General features: G+C 48.8%; 1 protein-coding gene across 6 annotated transcripts in view; it reads left to right on the top strand.

The window, feature by feature from the left end:
* Window positions 1–381: 381 nt before the first annotated feature.
* ADAP2 (ArfGAP with dual PH domains 2) overlaps window positions 382–22,662 on the top strand; it is a 34,667-nt gene continuing 12,386 nt past the window's right edge. For 3 of the 6 annotated variants that reach the window (XM_058704470.1, XM_058704469.1, XM_058704471.1), the window contains exons 1-6: window positions 384–604; window positions 1,488–1,618; window positions 3,228–3,319; window positions 6,342–6,421; window positions 7,333–7,445; window positions 17,908–18,054. In XM_058704470.1, the coding sequence (XP_058560453.1) occupies window positions 511–604; window positions 1,488–1,618; window positions 3,228–3,319; window positions 6,342–6,421; window positions 7,333–7,445; window positions 17,908–18,054 (657 nt within the window). In that variant the 5' untranslated portion in view covers window positions 384–510. Of the gene's footprint in view, window positions 605–1,142; window positions 1,285–1,487; window positions 1,619–3,227; window positions 3,320–6,341; window positions 6,422–7,332; window positions 7,446–17,907; window positions 18,055–22,662 lie in introns of those variants that run through there. The other 3 variants (XM_058704468.1, XM_058704473.1, XM_058704472.1) reach the window with 3 other exon arrangements.

Genomic DNA, 22,662 nt, shown 5'->3' with positions numbered 1-22,662 from the left:
CTCTAGGCTGGGTATTGAGGAGGGCTTCCCGGGGAGGTCTCTAAGTAGATGTAAGCGCTACATCAGTAGAAAGCTTTAACGGAAGTTAAATCCTGTCTAATTTTCCACGGAGCCCAGAGACACAGACATGCCCTTATTCCCCTTTCACAGAGGTGGAAACTGAGGCCAGAGAGGTCGACTGGGATGTCCACAGTCCCGCAGCTTAGCAAGCGGCCGACGGGTTTTTGCTCTTGGGCCAGCCAGCGGGAGGGTCTCCCCAGTCCCGCACTCGGGTCCCTCCCCGCGGGACGGACTCCAGCAGGGCGCAGAGTGGCGGGAGCGGGGGCCGCCGGCACGCGCCGGGGGCGGGGCCGAAGGGCCGGAGGGGCGGGGCTGGCTGGCGGCGGGGCGGCCGCGCGGGAGGCGCAGGGGCTGAGTCCCTTTCCACCTGCCGGCGCGAGCGCAGCGCCATGGGCGGCCGCCAGCCGGGGGACCGCCGGGCTGAGCCCCGCTGAGCCCACCGGGCCGGCCATGGGCGACCGCGAGCGCAACAAGAAGCGGCTGCTGGAGCTGCTGCAGGCGGCGGGCACCGGCAACTCTCACTGCGCCGACTGCGGGGCGGCGGGTAAGGGCGCGGCGGCCCGGAGCAGGACCCCTGCCCTCCTCCCCTCCTTCCAGACCCGGTCCCGTCCCGGGCCCCCGCCGGACTCGGGCGTGACCCTTCTGACACCTTCGCACCCAGCCCGCGAATCTCCGACCCGCGCCCCTGGCCGAGCTCTCCACATCCGATGCGGCGCCCATCCGAACCCAGATCCCCTGACCTCCCCACTCTGGACCCGTACACTAGACCCGGACCCGGATGCCCTGACCGTCTCGATCGCCTCCCAGCCAGACAGCCCCCCCCCCTCCCCCCCAGACCTCAGTCCCTGACGTCTTCATCCGGACCTGGTCACCTCCCACGCTCTCGGACCCAAACATCCCCCACACCGAGGGGTCCAGGCCCACGGCTCCTGACCTTCCAGTGACCCCTTCCCTGCCCCCGGACGCCCCCGGGTCCTCCCACGTTCCTGCCGCGCAGCGCGCGGACCCTGCGGACGTCCAGGGGCCCTGCGGCGCACTTCCCCACCTGCAGATCCCCAGCTTGGCGTCCCGGGGTCGGCGCCTCCCTCCGCGCTCTCCTCTCGGTTCCCCGGAGTCTTGTCACTTCCACTTCTTGCTCGCCGCAACTTCTCGCCCCGCATCCCTACACTCCTTCCAGGATCATCCTGGTCGCCGCCGTGCCTTGGCGGGTGGGCTGACCAGAAGGTTGCATGCGGGTATCTTAGTTAACAAGGTGGGGGGCGGGGGGGGGGGGACCGAGAGAGAAAAGTTTCCCAGCCTGGGCAGCGCTGGGCACCGCCGCATGAATTCTCACCGCCAAGCCCACCTCTCCCAGCACCCCCAGCCCAGCCCTGGTCTCCGTGCCTAGCTCACCATACAACTCCCCTTCTACCCTCTTTGCCCCGCAGATCCTGACTGGGCCTCCTACAAGCTGGGCATCTTCATCTGTCTGAATTGCTCCGGCGTCCACCGCAACTTCCCAGACATCAGCAGAGTTAAATCCGTGAGACTTGACTTCTGGGATGACAGTACCGTGGAGGTAGCGAGGGGTGCGCGTGGACAGCCTTGGAACCGCAGAACCGGGGTGGAGGCGGTGGGTAGGGCGTCCAGAGCAGGAAACTGAGTTCCAGAGAGGAGCAAGAACTAGCAAGAGAAAACACAGCCTGTTAGAGTGCCTGCCTAGACAGAGGCCCTGAGTTCAAGGCCCTGAGCTTGTTATTTCCCTCAGTTTCCACATCTGTACTGTAAGGATACCACTACCCCTTCCCCCGGTTGCCATAAGGATTAAATGTAGGCTCAATGCAAGTCCAAAATAAATAGTCACGTAACAGCTGCTGTTATCATTAGCTGAAGTCTTGGACTGGAACAGTATACTGATCATGGTCTGCAGTCCCCCTTTCCGGCCCCCATAACCAGGAAGGGCACCATTTTGCTCTCCTGACCTATGCAAATGAATGCAATCTGGATGATAATACCGTTTTGGCCAGAAGACCTTCAGAGAACAAGCAGTTCTAAACTGCACTGGTTGGCTGAGGATTTCAAGGACTATTGGAGGAGCAGGCCCATGTTTACAGAGAGCCCACTCTGTGCGGGGCCCTGTGCTAGATGCCTTATTCGTCGGACACATAGTTACTGTAAGCTTACTAGGTGCTGGGTATTAAGGAAAGAAGAATGAATGAGATAAAGTCTCGTCCCATGGGGAGCTTACACCCTTCTAGTGCAGGGGAAAGACAGGAAACCATTAACCAGCACATAGACCTGAAGGTTGTTTCTTTGTCCTTACAACCCCCCTGTTAAAGTGTCTTCATTTTTGCAGTTGAAATCCCTGAAGCTCACAGGGTTAAGTATCGCCCAGGGGTCACTCAGTGAATAAACGGAACAGCTGGAATGTGAAATCTGCTCTGTTGGGGTCCAAAGCCCATGCAAATCCTGGGTCACAGCCCAACAGCCCCAGGGGAGGGGAGAAGGGTTCACTCTGCTCACAGGATGTGAATTAGCAACCTGATGTCTCTTCCCACATGGGCCCTAACCCCAGATATGCCACCTCTGTTACTGAGTGCTAACTCTTGGCATATCTGCCTCTGGGTACCTCGGATGTCATAGGGCCCCAGTGATCACCCTGACTTAAGTACTCAGTGGCGCCAGCTCTGACTTCTTCCATCCTCCAGCTACGTCTATCCGCTGCAGGCTTGCCGGGACTGGTGCTGGTGGTCCTGGCCATCTGTGGAGGGGGTGGGACAAAGTACATGCGCTTTGGAGTTGGACAGGTTTGGGTTGAAATCCTAGCTCTCCACTTTCTAGCTGTGTCACCTTGAGTAAGTCACCTAACCTCTCTGAGCCCCAGTTGCCTCACCTTTAAAATGAGGATGGCGATATTAAAATTGTTGAGGGGATGGAAGGAAGTAATGGGTGAGAACTGTGAAGTTCTCTGCCAGCGTGAGGCGTGGTTGTTACTGTGCCTCCGTGTTCTGGCCTGGGGCTTCCCAGCAGTATGAATGACCAAGCCTGGGGTGTGTCAGACCCCAAGTAGGAGTGTCTCCTGACTGGGTCTAGGAGCCAGTGGGAAGAGTGGCCTTCTGGGTAGACCATGGTTTCATTTCACATTTTTTCATGTTCTAATATTACCCCAACTTGCTGCTGTCTTGCAGTTTATGACCCACAACGGGAACCTCCGTGTGAAGGCCAAGTATGAAGCCAGAGTCCCTGCTTTCTACTATATCCCCCAGGCCAACGACTGTCTGTGAGTGGGTGATTTCTCGGTCTCACCTCCCCCACCCCTGTTCCATTTGTCTGTGGTGGTCTTTTCTTAAAAAAATTTTTAATGTCTATATCTGAGAGAGAGAGAAAGCACGGGGGAGGGGCAGAGAGAAAGGGGGACAGAGGGTCCAAAGCAGGCTCCTCTCTGACAGCAGAGAACCTAACGCGGGCCTCGAACTCACAAACCGTGAGATCATGACCTGAGCCGAAGTCAGACGCTTAACTGACTGAGCCACCCAGGCGCCCCTGTGGTGGTCTTTTCTATGGACCTGGTGGATCTAGAAAGACATTTGGTACTGTCATGGAGAACACGTAGACGTGGCCTAGTTCCCTCTCTGTCTTTATTGCGTGGATTGTCACTTCACTGTCTGGGACTCAGTTTCCAAGCTGTGAAATAGGGCATTTTCTCTGTGATTCCTTTGCCTCTGATGTTCTCCTAGCCTACTGGTGGTGGCTAACTTGATAGAGAAGAAAAACGCTGGTATTTTAGTAGAGCAAATGTGTTCCAGCTACTTCCTATGGAGTGTTGTGCCCAAGGCTGTCCCACAGACCTCAGCATAGCTGCAACGCAGCTGTCTGGCCCCAGGTCCCTAAGTCGTAACCATATAAATAAGAGTAGTCACTAATATTCACTGAGCTTTACCTAGGTACCTGTGCTAAATGCTTATGGGCATGAATTTGTTTAATTCAACAACTCTGAGACAACACTGCCTTGATCTCCATGATACAGATGAAGTACCTGAGGCTCACAGAGACAGAACTGGGACTGACTAGCCCATCTGACACCAGAGCCTGCTGTTGGGTACCATGGCACTGGGGAAATTCAATATAAGGGCGGGAAGCTGTGAAGCATCACGAGGTTTCAGGTCCCTACACGTGAGGGGTCAGTGTGACTTCAGCCTCTGCAGGACTGACTGCCTGAGGCTTAGCCTCCCTCACAGGGACTCAGCCTCACTGCCAGGGTTGCTAGGCAGCGCCCCACCCCCACCCCCAGTATAAATGTGAAGAAGGTACCCTTTGGGCAGACACAGCTCATGGGGGGTATGGCTTGCGGCGAGCAGGCTGTATTTCAGCCACCACTGTCCTCTAGTGTCAGCAGGAAGCTCTTGGCCAGTGCACAAACTGTACAACTGTACTTAGTACCCTGCCATTTCCCAATATTTAAGCAACCCAGGGGCTACTGATGCAGCATGGAGTGGCAGGGGAGGCACAGTTTTGCACTCAGAAGATCCCAGTATTGTTTCCTGACTCTTACCACTCTGTGGCTGTGAAAAAGTGGACAAGTTACCCAACTTCTCTGAATCATGGCATCATCATCTGTGAAATGTAGATAACGATGCCCATATCATGGCATGGTGGTAGAGATTAAATGAGATAATTTGTGTAAAATGTCTCACAGGCCACATGACAGGCTAGTTTTAACCCGTTTCTTCGGAATGCTATCTGGTCCCTGGGCCAGCTGAGGGATGTGCCAGGCTTAACTCAAGAGGGTCTGGCTCACCTTGCCTCACTGCTGCCACTCAGCCCTTTGCTGCAAAGAGAAAGGAACAGGCATTTGATGAACACCTACTATGTGCTCAGCTTTCTGCCAGCACTACAGACACTACTTGCTGTGACTTTAACCACAGCCCTGTACCTTACCCGCTTTTAGCAGAACGCTCACGGCCTCCTCCCTGTAATTCTAAGGGTCCTCAAAGTTTCCCACCTCTAGGACCAGGCCTGGGGCCTCAGTCTCCATTCCCTCTCCCGGCTCCGATGCTGCCACTCAGGATTCCACGGTGGGCTTGGTGACTCTCCTCAACGTGCTGGGTGTGAGGGCTGTGCATTAGGTAGGACTCTTGGTGGTAAGTGACAGAAACCCAGTTTAAACCAGCTTAGGCATGATGGGATTTTATGGGTTCTGGGAATCAGACGGTAGGAGGGACACAGGTGGAGCCACCCTCAGGAAGGACAAGCCAGGGGCTCAAACGCTGTCAGACCTCTCCTACTCTGTCTGGCTCTCATTCCTGCACCTTTTCCTCAGCCAGGCTTTTTTCATAGAGCTGGGAACAAGGCCACTTCCTGGTCCCCGGCCCCAGCTCTCAGCCTGACCCAGAGAGGGCTTCCAATCCATCCCTCTCTTGGTTTTGCTCCACACAGCCCAGGGCAGAGCTCTGATTGGCCAGTTCAGGCCAAGGGCCCAGCTCTAGGTCATTCCCAGTGTCTTGGAAGTAAACCTTGGAACATTTCCCTGGAAAAGGCAAGAGGGAACCAAACAGTTGAAATAAGTTTCCTGCAGGGTTCATGGAGGACAATATCTGATTAAGCTAACATTAAACTCCTAGTATGTGCTGATCGTGGTACTAGGCCCTTTTATATACATTTAAACTCCTCCTAGACCCTGAGGGGTAGGTAGGTATAATATTATTGACATATCCCCAAGTTCAGAGAAGTTAAGTAACTTGCTGTTGGTCACACAACGGATAAATCATAGAGGAGGATGAGATCCCAGGTGGTTGGACCCCTATGTCACTTCTCTGTCCAGTGTGGCATGCCCAGACTTTGTGGGAAAGCCACAGGAAGAGGTTCATGGACTCCCCTGGCGTCAGCTTATGAGCATGCAGTGGGGGGGTGGGGGGTGGGGGGTGGCAGTGTAGATGGTCCAGGGGAGCCGGTTGACCTAGAGGGCTGGGCTGGGGTTGGAATAGCCCAGTGGTTTTCATAGAGCCCCTTGGGGGAAATCTTTTTCCTCAGGAGACACTGGAAGTATCTAAAGACATTTTGGGGTGTCCTAACTAGGGGTGGGGGACTATTGGCATCTAGGGGATAGAGGCCAGAAATGCTGCTAAACCGGCTACAGAACACAGGATGCTCCCCCCTCCCCCACAACAAAGAATTAGCCCCAAGTGTAACGGTAACAAGGCTGAGAAGCCCTGGGTAGTCTGAGCAGACAGTTGCTGTGGTGCTCCCACCCTGTGGTAAGAGGATGCACCAGACACAGTTGACCAAGGGCTCTCTCTTTTTAGGGTCTTAAAGGAACAGTGGATTCGAGCTAAGTATGAAAGACAGGAATTCATGGCCGATGGGAAAACCATCTCACCCCCAGGTAAGTTCTTTTGTGGTCTGCGTTCTAGTGAGTCCTGGAGAATAGAGTGTCTGAGTATCAGGGCCTAATCAGGAGATATCTGCCGGCCTCACTCTGGCCACAGAGGCCAAGGTGTGGGTTCCTCTGCCTCTGAAACAGCAACATGTCAGCTGGTGGGATTTTATGGTCTGAGTGGTTGAGAAGCATTTTTATCTCAGGTCCCCGCAGGGCCACAAGTGTGTATAGAGTCTTAGTATAAAATTGCAGGAAGACTCACCCTCTGGGCAGAGTAATTAGAAAAAGGCACCCCTGCTCCTGGTGAGGGTAGCCCCTGGTGTGGCACGAGGCTCGGGAAGGCACACGGGAGGGATTTCAGCCTCCCTTTGCACCTTTGTGTGGGGCACGACCTCATCGCTGGCCCTCGACCCCTGGTGGTTGCTGCCCAGCTGCTCTGAGTCCAAGCTGACACCGACCCAGAGTACAAAGTGCACAAAACCACTGTGAGGACCCAGCAGCAGCCGGTGTCAGCCCTCCTAGCCACCAGGAGCACGCGGTATTCTTCGGCCAGCGGGTTCCTGGAGGTCGCTCATTATTTCCGCCCTCTGGAGAGTTTCATTAGGCCGATGTCAACGTGAAGTCGGGCAGGACCATATGGGCGTCTTTCAGAATCATCCCGTTTCTCAGGACTTAGCCTCCTTAAGGGCTTACTCTGTCTTGTGAAACAGCCAAAGAAGGAAGTTAGTGGGGGGAGCCCAACCAAAATCATAAGACATTGCGAATTTGGCTCCAGAGGGAACCCTGCGTGCTGCAGCTGATAGAGCTAAGTTAGATTTGAGAGGTTTTTAGCACGGGGTGGAGCGTTCGTTCTCCCCTTAAGGAGGTAGAATCTTGAGGATGTAGGTGTTCACTCTTTCTCATCTTTGGCGGCCAAGGTAACCGAGAAGGGTTCTTGTGGAAGCGGGGAAGAGACAATGCACAGTTCCTGAGAAGGAAGTTTGTTCTCCTGGCAAGAGAAGGCCTCCTGAAATACTATACTAAAGAAGAGGTAAGAGGCCAGACCGGCGAGGGCTTCCCTCCCTGAGCCCTGGCTCCCACCCCCCCGGAAGCTGCATTTAAATCAGTGGTGCTGAGCCTTATGGCTAGTCTCAGACACTGAGCGTTCAGCACTACATTCTGCCGCTCTTCCTTGGTGATGCAACTCATAGAGTCCACAAAAAAAACACACCTTCTCTTCGCTTCAAATCGGATTAAGCCTTGGATGATCACTTGAATTTACTTCACCTATTCATGCACTCGAGAATTTATTTAGTGAGCACCTACTATATACTAGGCATAATTGGAAGCACTGGGGAAACAGCAGCGAACTAAACGAAGCTGCTGTTCTCACAGGGCTCTCATTCTAGTGGAAGGAGACAGGTGGTAACCAAAACGTACATCGATATATGACATATGAGGTGGTAGGAGGTGCTATGAAGTATAATAAAAGAGGGCGAAGAGTTAGAGAGGATGGTAAGAGCCTGGCTGACAGCACACAGTGGTCGGGGAAGGCCCCTCTGATGACATTTAAGCAGAGAAGTGAACAAAAGTGAGCAAGTCATGTGCATATGTGGGGAAAGAGTAGACATAGAGGGAACACGATGTGCAGAAGCCCTGAATATGGCCATGGCCATGGCTGGCACATACACCGCGTGCCAGTTAGAAAATGGCTCCTCTGAGACGGCGCAGCCCCGGGGCCCCAGTCTAGACAACCCGGAGCCTAGACTGCAGTTCTCCCTTGCACCTTAAGCCGGGGACTTTTTGTTTAGTCTACAGACTACTCGACCATAAGCCACAGCCCTGGCCTGAGTTGGGTGTGTAGTTGGTAGATTTGTAGGGCATCAAGGAAACCAAAGTGGAATGTGCAGAGGGAGCAAAGAAAAGGATGGAAAGAGGTGAACCCATGCAGGTGAGGACCTTGTAGGGCCTAGTAAGACTCAAGATTGTTTTTTGTTTTTGTTTTTGTTTTGTTTTTGAAGCAGCTTTATCAAGACATAAATTCACTGGGCGCCTGGGTGGCTCAGTCGGTTAAGCGCCCAACTTCAGCTCAGGTCATGGTCTCACGGCTCCTGAATTCGAGCCCCACGTCGGGCTCTGTGCTGTGTCAGCATGGAGCCTGCTTGGGATCTTCTGTCCTCCTCTCTCTCTCTGCCCCTCTCCTGCTTCTACACTCCCTCTCTCTTTCTCTCTCTTTCAAAAATAAATAAAGAATTTAAAAAATATATGTAAATTCACATACTATGCAGTTTGCCCATTTAAAGCATACAATTAATGGCTTTTAGTATATTCACAGCTGTGCACCTGTCACCACAATCAATTCTAGAACGTTTTCATAACCCCCAAAAGAAATCCCAAACCCGTTGGCTGTAATCCTCTATCCACTCGACCCCCAGCGCCAGGTGGCCACTGCTCTACTTTAGGTCTGTCTCTCTAAATTTGCCTATTTCGGATCCTTCATACACGTGGAATATGTGGTCTTTGGTAACGGACCTCTTTCATTTAGCGTATGTTTTTCTTTAAGTTTATTTATTTTGAGCGAGAAAGAGAGAGAGAGAGCAGGGGAGGGGGCAGAGAGATGCAGAAGGAATCCCAAGCAGGCTCCTCACCTTCGATGCAGAGCCCTACGCGGGGCTCAGACCCACAAACTGTGAGGTCATGACCTGAGCCAAAGTCAAGAGTCGGAGCCTTCACCGACTGAGCCACCTAGGCGCCATTTAGCATATAGTTTTAAGGTTCATTCATGTTGTAGCATGAATTAGTACTTTGTTTCTTTTTATTGCCAAGTGCTGGCCCACCGTATGGATGTTTATTTCATCTGTTCACTTAGTTGATGGACATTTGCGTTTTCCCTTTTTGGGCAAGTGTGAATAGTGCTGCTAATAAACGTAGATATACAAGTTTTCATGTAGATATCTGTCTCCATTTTTCCTGGGTCTATACCTAGAAATGGAACATACCTGGGTCATATGGTAACTCTGTACTTAATATTTGAAGGAACTGCCACACTGCTTTCCAAAGTCGCTGCACCATCATATGTTCCCACCAGCAATGTGTGAAGGTTCCAGTTGCTCTGCTGTTATCTGATTTTCTGCTGTAGCCACCTTGGTGGGTCTGAGGCAGTATCTGATTGTGATTTTGATTTACATTTCCTTGGTGGCTAATGATGTTGGGTGTCTTTTCATGGGCCTATTGGCCATGTGTACATCATCTTTGTAGAAATGTCCGTTCACTGCCTTTTCCTATAGTTTAATTATCTTATGTGGCTTTTTGTTATTGAGTTTTTATAGTTCCTTGTTCTAGATAGAGGTCTATATTGGATAGACGATTTACAAAAAAAGTTAGGCTTTTTGCATTCTACTCTGAGATGAGAAGCCACAGGAAGGTTTTGAGCAGAGAAGTGATATAATTTGATTTAGACTTTTTACCTTTTGGGAATGAAAGTCTTGTGATGGATGAACATTTTGTGGGGACAGTTTCTTTTTCATTTCATTTATTCATTTTATTTTTTAAATATTTATTTATTATTTTTTTTTTTTTTAATTTACATCCAAGTTAGCATATAGTGCAACAATGATTTCAGGAGTAGATTCCTTAATGCCTCTTACCAATTTAGCCCATCCCCCCTCCCAAAAATGTTTATTTTTAAGACAGAGAGAGAGAGAAAACACTAGTGGGGGAGGGGCAGAGAGAGAGGGAGACACAGACTCTGAAACAGTCTTCAGGCTCTGAGCTGTCAGCACAGAGCCTGATGCGGGGCTCAGATCTGGACAGTGAGATCATGACCTAGGCTGAAGAAGGACGCTTAACTGACTGAACCACCGAGGCCCCTCCATACCCCCCACCCCTGCCAAAATTTTATTTTTAAATAATCTCTACACTCAATGAGGGGCTCAAACCCACAACTCCAAGATCAAGAGTCACACGCTCTTACCGAGTGAGCCAGCCAGGCGCCCAGACTTAAACTTTTTATTTTTTTTGGTTCTTTTTTTTTTTCAACGTATGAAATTTATTGTCAGATTGGTTTTCATACAACACCCAGTGCTCATTCCAAAAGGTGCCCTCCTCAATACCCATCACCCATCCCCCATCAACCCTCAGTTAGTTTTCAGTTTTTAAGAGTCTCTTATGCTTTGGCTCTCTCCCACTCTAACCTCTTTTTTTTTTTTTTCTTCCCCTCCCCCATGGGTTTCTGTTACGTTTCTCAGGATCCACGTAAGAGTGAAACCATATGGTATCTGTCTTTCTCTGTATGGCTTATTTCACTTAGCATCACACTCTCCAGTTCCATCCACGTTGCTACAAAAGGCCATATTTCATTTTTTCTCATTGCCACATAGTATTCCATTGTGTATATAAACCACAAGTTCCTTATCCATTCATCAGTTGATGGACATTTAGGCTCTTTCCATAATTTGGCTATTGTTGAAAGTGCTGCTATAAACATTGGGGTACAAGTGCCCCTATGCATCGGTACTCCTGTATCCCTTGGGTAAATTCCTAGCAGTGCTACTGCTGGGTCATAGGGTAGGCCTATTTTTCAGACTTAAACTTTTTAAAGGAGCACTCTGGCTACTGTTGGGTTCAGGGTGGGGGAGGGAGGGGGCAAGAGTAGAAGGAGAGAAAGCAGTTAGGAAGCTATTGCAATAATCAAGCGAGGAATCAGAGCACCTGGCTCAGTTGGTAGGGTCAACTCAGGGTCGTGAGTTCGAGCCCCACATTAGGCACAGAGTTTACTTAAAGAAAATAAAAATAAATAAATTTAAAAAAATCAGATGAGGAATAATGGTGGATTAGACCAGGCCGAGGGTGAAGGAGGTGGTCAGAGGTGGTCTGAGTTTGGAAGTAGAACCAACAGGATTTACGGATTGATTGGCTGTGAGGTGTGAAAGTAAGGAGAATCCAGGGTAGTTCCCAGCTTTTTGCCCTACAGAACTAGAAGGACAGAGTTTCCATTTGCTGAGATGGCAAAGTCTTGGATCCCTGAAGGGATGATCAGGAGGCTTTTTTGGTTTGAGATGCTTATTAGTCATCTAGGGGGAAACATTGAGAAGGAAGTTGGATATGTGAGTCTGGAAGTTTGGGGAGAGTCTGGAGCTGGAGTCCTCAGCACTGAGACTGTGTTGTTGTTGTTGTTTTTAATGTTTATTTATTTATTTTTGAGTGAGAAAGGGAAAGAGAAGCAGAGAGAGAGGGAGAGAGAATCCTAAACAGGCTTCACACTGTCAGCACAGAGCTGGATGCAGGGCTTGAACTCACGAACTGGGAGATCATGACGCGACCTGAAACCAAGAGTCAGACACTTAACCTACTGAGCCACCCTGGCGCCCCAGCACTGAGACTGGTTTAACAATGGGACTGGCTGGGATCACCTAGGTAGGGAGTGTGGGTAGATGAGAAAAGAAGTCCAAGGACTGAAGTTTTTTGGTTTTGTTTTGGTTTCCTATCCAAAAAGAAAAAAAATGTGTTTACTGGGATAGTTTCCCACTCATCTTAATTCAGGGGGCTTTAGTGCTGCTTCTGTAGGGGGAGCATCCTCCTGTAAGTCTTGCTTGTCGTCCTGTAGGTGGGCAGTGGGGCAGCCAACCCACACCACCGTTTGTCCACGGCTAAAGACAGTGGTGATTTTGTAGCATCCTGGGCACGGCACGTCCATGAAGTGGGAGCTGGGGCTCTGCACCAGGGGGCTTCTTCTTGCGCTCCCTCTTCTCTTCCGGGGATGGGTGGAGGAGGTTCTTTGCAAGAACCATGTTCTTGGGGGGTGGGGGGGTTGTCACCACTGGAAAGGAGCAAGAGCAGAAATCCTACAAACGAGTAGTTTAGTACTTGTTGCTGAATGACAAGCCACCAAAAACTCAGTGTCTTAAAACATCAGGTTATTATTTCTCTCAGTCCTGTGGGTCGGGAATTGGGGAGGCCTTGGCTGCTGCGGTGTGCTCCATGTGTGCATCCGCCGGCTCACTCACCCTGCTGCACCGCTGGGTGAGAAGGCCCAGGAAGCCTTCGCTCATGTGTCTGGTGCCATGGCTGCAGGTAGCCTCTGTCTCTCCGTGTGCTGGTTCCGCCTTCAGGAGGCTGGCTTGAGCTTCCTTGCAACATGGCAGCTGGCCTCCCCCAAGCACAGGTGGGTGCTGCTTGGCCTCTTAAACGCTAGGTCAGGAAATACCTTGTGTCAATCAAAGCACCTTGAGCAGCCAGCACTGATGCAAGGGAAGGGGATATAGACTCCCCCTCTTTCTGGGTATAATGGCGCGTGCGTACTGGGAGGGAAAGAATTGGTAAGGACCATCTTTGGAGATTATTTACCACACCGAGCCCTGAGACACTCCAATATTTAGAGGGCAGAAGGAAGAGACATTTCCAGCAGAGAATGTGAAGGAGTGGCCAACAAGGGCAGAAAAGGACAAGCTCTGAGCACTGTAGCCATGACCTGACTCCATTTCCTGTATGTAGGCCTTTTTATTTAAAAAAATAAAAAAATAAAAAAAAATTGCCCCTATTGCTCTTCTAGATGGACCAGAGCAATGCCAGCAGGTCTCCAGTGTGACTGCAGCCTGGGGCCAAGTGAAACATGGTGGGGCGGGTGAAGAGTATTAACCCTCCAAGTGCGAGTCAGGGATTTCTTCTCAGTCTTCAAAGTAAAGCACTGAAAAAAGTTGTAGGTGCAAAAGGCAGGAGGAGGAGAGGCAGCTGCAGAGTTAGGAGCAGCTGCTGTGATTTGGCCTCGAGGAGGGACTCATCCCTGGCTAGCAAAAGACGGTCTGTTTCCCAGTCCTCAGCCAGTTCAGTCTAAAACGGTCTAAAAACAGAATGAGTTGCTTTTGTTCTTTATTTCTTTCCCCAAAGGGAAATTGTTTAAGGTTTGTTTGTTTGTTTATTTATTTATTTATTTATTATGCGAGCAAGGGAGGGGCAGAGAGAGAGGGAGACAGAGAATTCCAAGCAGGCTCCACGCTCAGAGCAGAGCCCGATGTGGGGCTTGATCTCATAACCGTGAGATCACGACCTGAGCCAATATCAAGAGTGGGAAGTTTAACCGAGTGAACTACCTAGGCACTCCCAGAGGGAAAGTTTTTATTTTTATTTATTTATTTATTTTTTTTTTAACAAGTTTTTAAATTGTAGAGGTAATTCATTTTTATGTAAAAATTTTGGGTAATACAAAAGAATAAATATAAAGAAAGTGAAACTCAACATAATAAAATAGTAATACCCAGGACACGTTAAAAAAAAAACTGTACAAAGTTGGGGTGCCCAGGTGGCTCAGTTGGATGAGCGTCCAACTTCGGCTCAGGTCATGATCTCGCGGTTTGTGGGTTTGAGCCCCGTGTTTGTGGGGTTGAGCTGTGCTGACAGCTCAGAGCCTGGAGCCTGTTTCAGATTCTGTGGCTCCCTCTCTCTCTGCCCCTCCCCCACTCATTCTCTTTCTCTCTCAAAAATAAATGTTAAAAAAAATAATAATAATAATAAAAAACCTACAAAGCAAAAAGAAAAGGAGAACCCATTGGAAAAATAGGTAAAGAAAATAGACTGGCAGTTCACAGAAAAGGAAGCCAAAATGATCAATATAAGAGACGCTCAATCTCTCTGGCAGTCAGGGAAATGCAAGTTAAAGCCATAATAAGATATACTACACACTCACCAGAATGGCTGGCGTTAAAAGGGCTGACCACCCCATGCCCTGGAAAGGATGTGGAGAAACCAGAACTCCCATACACTCCTGGTGGGACTGTGAAATGATACAGCCACTTGGGAAAACCATTTGGCAGTTTTTTTGTGGGTTTTTTTTGGTAAGGTTTATTTATTTTTGAGAGAGACAGAGCACAAGTGGGGGAGGGACAGAGAGAGAAGGAGACACAGAATCCGAAGCAGGCTCCAGGCTCTGAGCTGTCAGCACAGAGCCCAACGCGGGGCTTGAACCGACAAACCACAAGATCATGACCTGAGCCGAAGTCGGATGTTTAACCGACTGAGCCACCCAGGTGCCCCCATTCGGCAATTTTTAATGAAGGTAGATACACACATAAGCATATAACCCACCCATTCCACTCCTAGGTATTCAATGAAGAGGAACAAAAACATACGTCCATAAAAAATATTTGTATGCCAATATTCATAGATGCTTTATGCATTAAAAAAATCAGCAAAACGTGGAACGAACCCAAATGTCCATCCACAGCTGAACGAACAAATTATAATATATCCATAGATATCCATATGAATATCACTGGGCAATAAGAAGAGACAAACTGTGGACAAATGCAACAATGTAGATGAATCTAAGATAAATTATTCTGAGCAAAAGAAACCTTATGCAAGGGTGTGCACTATATAATTTCATTATAAGAAGTTGTGGAACAGGTGAAATCACTTTGTGTCAATAGAAAGGGGTATGTGATTGCATGGGGTTGAGGTAGGGTGGGAATTGACTGCCAAGGGAGATGCGGGAAGTCTTAGGGTGATAATGATGTTCTATATTTGACTGTGGTGGTGCTAATGTGGGTATATCCATTTGTCAAAAATCAAGCTGTATTCTTAAAATGAGTGCCATTTATTATTTATAAATTCTACCCCAGTGTAGTTGATTAAATGAAAATTAGCAATGATATCCAATTTCATATCCATCGTATTGGCAAAAAATTTAAATCTGCCAGTCAAGTGTTGGTGGGGATATAGGGAAAGGAGCACTCCTCTGTTATTGAGTGTGTTATTCATTTCTATTATTCCGGATTCTATATTGAAGTAAATATTGGTAGAACCACTGTGGAGAGCCGGTGAGCAGGATAATTTGGCAGTTTCCAGTAGGTCAAAGATGTATGCACTTGTGATCTACAGTTCCATTCCTAAATATATACTGCGACCTAGAGAAACTCTCACATATGTGTGCCAGGGACACAAGCTGACTGCAACATCACTAATGATTGCAAAAAATCAGAAATAATATCTGTGAACAGGAAAATAGACTGGTAACTTTTGGTGTGGTCATTCACAAGAGCAAACTAGGTGGGTATATCTCAACATGAATAGAACTCAAAAATATAATGTTGAGTGACTAAAGCAAGACCTAGAATGATACATATAGTATGATACCATTTATGTACCTTAAAACCACAGAAAACAATACTATGTAATGTTCACAGATATGTAGATGTGTGTAAAAGTGTAAAAAGCATAGCTAGTGGCGCCTGGGTGACTCAGTCGGTTGAGTCTGACTTCAGCTCAGGTCATCATGATCTCACAGCATAAGTTCAAGCCCTGCATCAGGCTTTGTGCTGACAGCTCAGAGCCTGGAACCTGCTTTGGATTCTGTGGCTCCCTCTCTCTCTGCCCCGCCCCCACTTGCTCTCTCTCTCTCTCTCTCTCTCTCCCTCCCTCAAAAATAAATAAACATTAAAAAATTACAAAATAAATAAAAATAAAAAGTGAGCTAGAAGAATAAACATCAGGCTCATGACAGTGATTGCCTGGGGGGAATACAGGAGAATGGGATAGAGTGAATAGTAGTGAAAGGGATTTTTGCCTTTATTCATAATATCATATTTCTTTTAGAAAAAAGAATATTCACAAAATTAGATACTCTTTTTTGTGTTTTTAGTATTTCTAATAGTAAATATTCAAAAAAAAAAATCTTCCAGGGGCGCCTGGGTGGCTCAGTTGGTTAAGCATCTGACTCTTGGTTTTGGCTCAGGTCATGGTCTCACGGCTTTGTTAGTTCGAGCCCCACATTAGGCTCTGTGCTAGCCAGTGCAGAGCCTGCTTGGGATTCTCTCTCTCACCCTCTCTCTCTGCCCCTTCCCGATTTGCTACTGTCTCTGTCTCTCTCAAAATAAATAAATAAGCTTTAAAAAAAAAAAAAAGGAAAGTCTTCCAATAGTCTTTCAAGAAAACCATCGTTGAGAGTGTTGGTGTAAACATTTCTGTATTTTTATGCATGTTCAAATTGATATAATACTTTTGTGTGTATGTGTGTATAATTTCTTATATTAGTAGGTTCCTACTATACATCCTGTTTTCTGGGACTTGGTGTTTCTCACCCATGGATATCATGGATGTTTCTTCATATAAGTAATATTGATTTAAATTATCCTATAAAAATTCGGTGGTATTTCACTGTATGAATGTACCATGATTTATTTATTTAACCCATTATCCCTCATGTATATTTAAATTCTTTTGACATTTATTTATTTTTGAGAGGCAGAGAGAGACAGAGCATGAGCAGGGGAGGGGGAGAGAGAGGGGGAGACACAGAATCAGAAGCAGGCTCCAGGCTCTGAGCCATCAGCACAGAGCCCGACGCGGGGCTCGAACCCACAGACTAGGAGATCATGACCTGAGCCAAAGTCGGACGCTTAACCGACCGAGCCACCCAGGCGCCCCATCCCTCATGTATATTTAAATAACAGGTTTTCTTCTTCTTCTTCTACTACTGCCACCACCGTTATTACTATTCTAAAAAACACAGCAGCAAACATCTTTTGAGACACATGTTTGCATTGTGATGCAATTACTACCTTGGGATAGATTCTTAGATGTGAAGCTGTGACTCAAGGCAAAATACTGAACCTTTTAATAAATATGACCAAATTTCCCTCTAGAGAAGATTATCCAACAGAACATTGTTCAGTGATGGAAATGTCCTATGTCTGCCCCGTCCAATACCCTAGCCGCTAGCCACACGTGGCTACTTGAGCACTTGAAATGACTAGGCATAAGGAACTGAAGTTTTATTTTTATTTAATCTTAATTTAAATAGTCACATGTGGTTAATGGCTGGCACAGGTCTAGAGGGTTTGTATCATTTTCTTTTTTCTTTTGTTAAATGTTTGTTTTCACGCGCGCGAGAGACAGATTGCAAGCAGGGGAGGGGCAGAGAGAAAGGGAGACATAGAATCTGAAGCAGGCTCCAGGCTCCACACTGTCAGCACAGAGTCTGACGCGGGACTTGAAGTCATGAACTGCCAGATCATGAGCTGAGCCGAAGTCGGGTGCTTAACCGACTGAGCCACCCTAGGCGCCCCTGTGTCATTTTCCTCTCTCATCAGTTACGAACGAAAGTATTCTTTTCCTTTCCTTGCTTAGCATCAATTAGTGCTTAACCTGTGTTCCAGACCCCTGCCAACAGAGTGGAGCATGGGAGGGAGTGCCCCAAGGCCCCCACACCTGCCTTCATCTGTATATCTGTTTTATTGGTTTGGCTTCCATAGAGGAACTGCTTCAGAAAAAAATCTGTGGCTAAAAAGTTTGACAAGTCCTAAGTTCAGGTCTGTCTAAGCCCCTTTCCAGCTCGGCGAAGCCAATCTGATTGAGTAGGAATGGTGGGATGACCTAAATGCAGGGAGCAGTAGAACCTCTGTGCATCTTGATATTAGAGCAAGAACATTTAGAAGCCCTGAAAAGTTACAGATTGGTTATCTGTTGGCATTAAGGCCTTGGTGAAGGTGGTGAGATGTCACCTGCTTCCTCTCTTTCAGGGTAAAGGCCCCAAAGCTGTCATCAGCATCAGAGACTTGAATGCCACCTTTGAAACAGAGAAGATAGGGAACCCCCACGGGCTGCAGATCACCTACAGGAGAGAGGGCCACATCAGGAACCTGTTCGTGTACCACGAAAGTGGGAAGGTGAGCCGAGCCGTGTGGCTACCCCAGCCTCCCGCCTGCACCCCAGGACTCTGCAGGCCCACCCCGCAGCTCCCTTGTTCAGCTGCTCTTGAGATTTGCTGCCCCAGTTGGCCTTCGTCTGTTGTCACCTCCCGGTCTGAGATGGCTGTGTGAGGAAGGCAGAGCGAGATTAGGGAGATTAGGTACTGTGGGTGTGTCTGGACAGTACACAGCCATTCAGGGGAGTCCAGTTGGTAGGAGGGACTATGCCCAGGGACGGCCAATCCAGATAAGGCAGGGAGTCTGAACACAGCAGGAGTGGATGGAAGACCAGGTGGCAGTGAATGCACAGGCCTTGCTTCTCAGCAGGTGGTCCTGTGGTCCTGTACTAACAGCATTAGCATCACCTGGGAGCTTGTTAGACCGGAGTCTCAGGCCCACCTGAACCTACTAAATTAGAAATTGCATTTTAACAGGCTGTCTAGGTGATCCTTAAGCACATTAAAGTTTAAGAAAACAGGGGCGCCTGGGCGGCTCAGTCAGTTAAGCGGCTGAGCCTTGACTTCAGCTCAGGTCATGATCTCACAGTTCGTGGGATCCACCCCTGCCCTGGGATTCTCTCTCCCTCTCTCTCTCAAGATAAATCAACATTTTTAAAAAATCGGCTTCTGTCAGAGAAGAGCAAGCCAATAGTACAGGCCCAAGAGAATAATCTGGGTCACAATGAGCAGAGTCATGTGACTTGGGAGTCATGTGCTAAGTGGAGGTGGGGGTAAAGGTGAGGTCTGACATTTTGTGAGTACATGTTAATTCTGTGCCAGGCACTGTTCTTGGCTATCGCTATACATCATTTATGTCTTCATTTTTTTTTTTTCTTAAGTAGCCTCCACACCCAACGTGAAGCTTGAACTCACAACCCCGAGATCAAGAGCCACATGCTGTACTGCCTGAGCTAGACAGGCACCCCACAATACAGCATTTTTTTCTTTCTTTTTTAAAAGTTTTTAATGTTTATTTATTTTTGAGAGAGAGACAGAGTGCATGCAGGAGAGGGGCAGAGAGAGAGAGAGACACACAGAATCTGAAGCAGGCTCCAGGCTCTGAGCTGTCAGCACAGAGCCCGACGTGGGGCTCGAACTCACGAACCCTGAGATCATGACCTGAGCTGAAGTCGGACGCCCAACCGACTGAGCCACCCAGGCACCCCGTGCAATACATCATTTCTTAATCCTCAAAACAATCCTGGAAATGTTTTAACCCTATGTCCCTGAGGCATGGGCACATTAACCCAGACTATGGTTCTTGGGTCCCGCAGTCCATTTTACCACTCTACGTGGCCCTGCTGGAAGGAGAATCCTTGGCAGCAGGAGCCAGAAACCTGACCCAGGGGCTAGATCTTCCCAAGCGGCACTAGCACTGGGACGCTGTCTTCACGCTTTGGGCAGAGTTCCCAGTGGCGTAGTCTGAGGAACAGGGGTTCGGAATCAGAAACTGGAGCCCTGGGTCCTCCGCTCTGGGCTGTGTTACTGGGGCACATCCCTTCGCCTCCTCCATCTGCGTTTATAGATCAGAACACCCGCCTCCCCGAGGGGTTTTGAGGGTTGAGTGACCATGAACCATGAATGTGAAAGCATTTCAGTACGGTGAAATGCATTTCAAACATTAACTGCTGCTAATGATTTATTGGCACATGATGGTAACAGTTGTAAAAGGTTAAGAATCTTACGGGCAATTTCACATCTCTGTCACTTATTCATTCATGAATTCACTCTTTCCTTGAATCCTTATTGGGTCTTTTCAGTATACAAAGCACTGCTGTAGGTTTAGAGAGTGTGGTAGTGAACAGGGCAGAGCCGTGGGCAGGCTTCAAGGATCTCAGTCTGGGGAGGGAGTCAGATGAGGAAAGAGGCACCTGCTGATACCGTGTTGATGGGCTGTCAGTCATGCTGCGGTCACACAGGAAGCATGTAAGTGGCCTAGTCTTGGGGGCGGGGCAGTCAAAAGTCATTCCAGAGGAAAGAGTTTCTATTTAAAAATTATGTGAATATGTTGAAAAAGAGGACACTCAAATCAGCTTAAAGGGAGCATGAATGGGAAATATACAAGGGTGTTTATTTTAAGGGCAACAAATCTGGCTGGGCCTCCTGAGAGATTAGAGTCAAGAACTGTGGTGTGTGTGTGAGAGAGAGAGAGAGAGCCAGAGAGAGCAGTGAGCCGTCTTAACAGGAGCACATTGTTCTATGACACCTGAGGTGCAAGTAAACATAGTACTTATTTTTTTTTAATTTTTTTTATTAACGTTTTTTAATTTATTTTTGAGACAGAGAGAGACAGAGCATGAACAGGGGAGGGGCAGAGAGAGAGGGAGACACAGAATCTGAAACAGGCTCCAGGCTCTGAGCTGTCAGCACAGAGCCCGACGCGGGGCTCGAACTCACGGTCTGTGAGATCATGACCTGAGCCCAAGTCGGACGCTTAACCGACCGAGCCACCCAGGCACCCCGAGTGTCCTACTTTAGCTCAGGTCATGATCTCCCAGTTCATGAGTTCCAGCGCCTCACTGGGCTCTGTGCTGACAGCATGGGGCTGGCCTCTGATCCTCTGTCTCCCCCTTGGCCTCTACCCCTTCCCTGCTTGCACTCTCTCTCGCTCAAAAATAAATAATAAACATTTAAATTCAAGGACCCCCATTCCCCAAAGTGGCAAGAAATCTAATATCAACCCTCTTTCTTGACTTCCTCCCTTGGTTTTACCAGAATCTTGGGACTGGGAGACGTGGAGGAGAGCCCTGGTTCTTGGTCCATGGTGGGCTCTCTGCTGTTGCCCTACGTCCACAATGGATGCCAGGGGCCACCCCTCTGTGCCAATCACTATACGAGGGCTTTTGCTGAGGTGCCCAAGGTCTCTGATACTTACAGTTTCTGGCCCCTCCCATTTGCCCAGTGGTAGAGCATCTGACAGCTTGGGTCTGGCCATTCTCTTCCCTTCAGTGGCCCAGCCACTCTGTTAGAGAGGCATAAATAGAAGCTGCAAACTCATGCCTGCAGGAGCCAGGTAGGTAGTTGAAAAGTGAAGTGGATGGGGCACCTGGGTGGCTCAGTCCATTAAGCATCCAAGTCTTGATTTCAGCTCAGGTCGTGATCTCATAGTTTGTGAGATGGAGCCCCTCGTCAGGCTCTGTGCTGACAGCATGGAGCCTGCTTGGGATTCTCTCTCTCTCCCTCTCTCGCTGCCCCTCCCCTGCTCGCACACTCTTTGTCTCAAAATAAACAAATAAACTTAAAAAAAAAACAGTGAAGATGGCTAGAAGGCTATAAAGCAGGAAAACCTGTATAGAGGATTGAAACAAACATAACTTCAGGAACCAAACAAACACGTATGCAGGTTGGATTTGGCCCCATGGTCTCCAGTTAGTGACCAAAGTGAAGGTCTGGGTGAGTCTTTTCTGGAATGGCCCCATTCCTTTGGTGTCTGGGAGCTGAGAAGTTTATTAATTCCCAGGCGAAGAGAGCTCTGAACTCTGGAATACTAGGCCAGTGTGCTTGGCTGGCAAGAGAGAAATGGTAATTATGTTGCATTCCTGGGAAACCATAGTCAAATGAATTTCTCAATCACCGTATTACATCAAGGTGTAGCACTGCAGCTATTTGAACAATCTTTCGGCTCCCCCATTCCAAATTCTTGGGAGAAGGAACCTGGTAAGCCCAATTTAGCCTCTACATTGGCCCAGCTCTGGCCCAGTTGCTGTGGCCAAGAAGGGGAGGCTCTTAGCTGCAAATGTGGCTGCAATTGTGGGTGAGTGGTGAGTGGGTGAGAATGGGTGGGGTGGTTCTCACAGAAGCAGGGCTTGGACTGGGCAGAAACCCATTACAACAACTAAACTAAACTTGGGGATGAGTAGAAGCTCTGTGTGGGGGGAGGGAGGAGGGGTGGGCGGGGCAGAATGTGCGAGGACGAACAACATGATTGGGAGGGTTGCAAATGGTTTTGTATGGAGAGAGCTCAGAGGGCAAAGTAGTCATACTTAGATTTTTCTCCTGAGGGTGGCAGAGAGGGCTCTAAGCTAGACACGGTTGCATTGTCAATGAGAAAATTGCTCTGAAAAAAAAAAAAAAATCACTCTGGCTGTTGGGGGGGGGGGGGCATTGCAAAGCAGCAAAGCCAAGGCAGAGCCTGCTAGACAGGTGGTTCACCAGGTGAGCGATGATGGTGGCCCACACTCGAGGATGCATTCCCCCAGTGTGATACAAGTCCAAGCCGGCTTGGGCCCAAGTTACGCCCCAGGTGATGAGCATTGCTACCGGAGGAGAATCCCCAGGTGCACCTGCCCCCCTTGGGAGCCGATCTTCGACATCTGAGGACACTTGCTCCTCCAATTGCGTCCCACTGGCCAGCATCACATCACCAGAAAGCTTGTTAGGAATGCAGGATCTCAGCCCCCCCCCAAAAAAAAAACCCCACTGGATCCAAATCTGCACTTTAAAGAGACCCTCAGGTGATTCTTATGCATATTAAGCCAATGCTGAACTCTAGTGCAGTTCACCTTCCTCCTCCCCCGGGCTCTGGATGTCTCCAAGTCCGAGGGTTCCCATCTGCTGGGGGGCGGGGAGCGCCTGGGCTCTGTGATCA

Source organism: Neofelis nebulosa, chromosome 16 (genome assembly GCF_028018385.1).
Source record: "Neofelis nebulosa isolate mNeoNeb1 chromosome 16, mNeoNeb1.pri, whole genome shotgun sequence".
Lineage (NCBI taxonomy): Eukaryota > Metazoa > Chordata > Mammalia > Carnivora > Felidae > Neofelis > Neofelis nebulosa.
The sequence above is the reverse complement of the archived record's forward strand: the minus strand, read 5'-3'. Positions and strand labels throughout refer to the sequence as shown.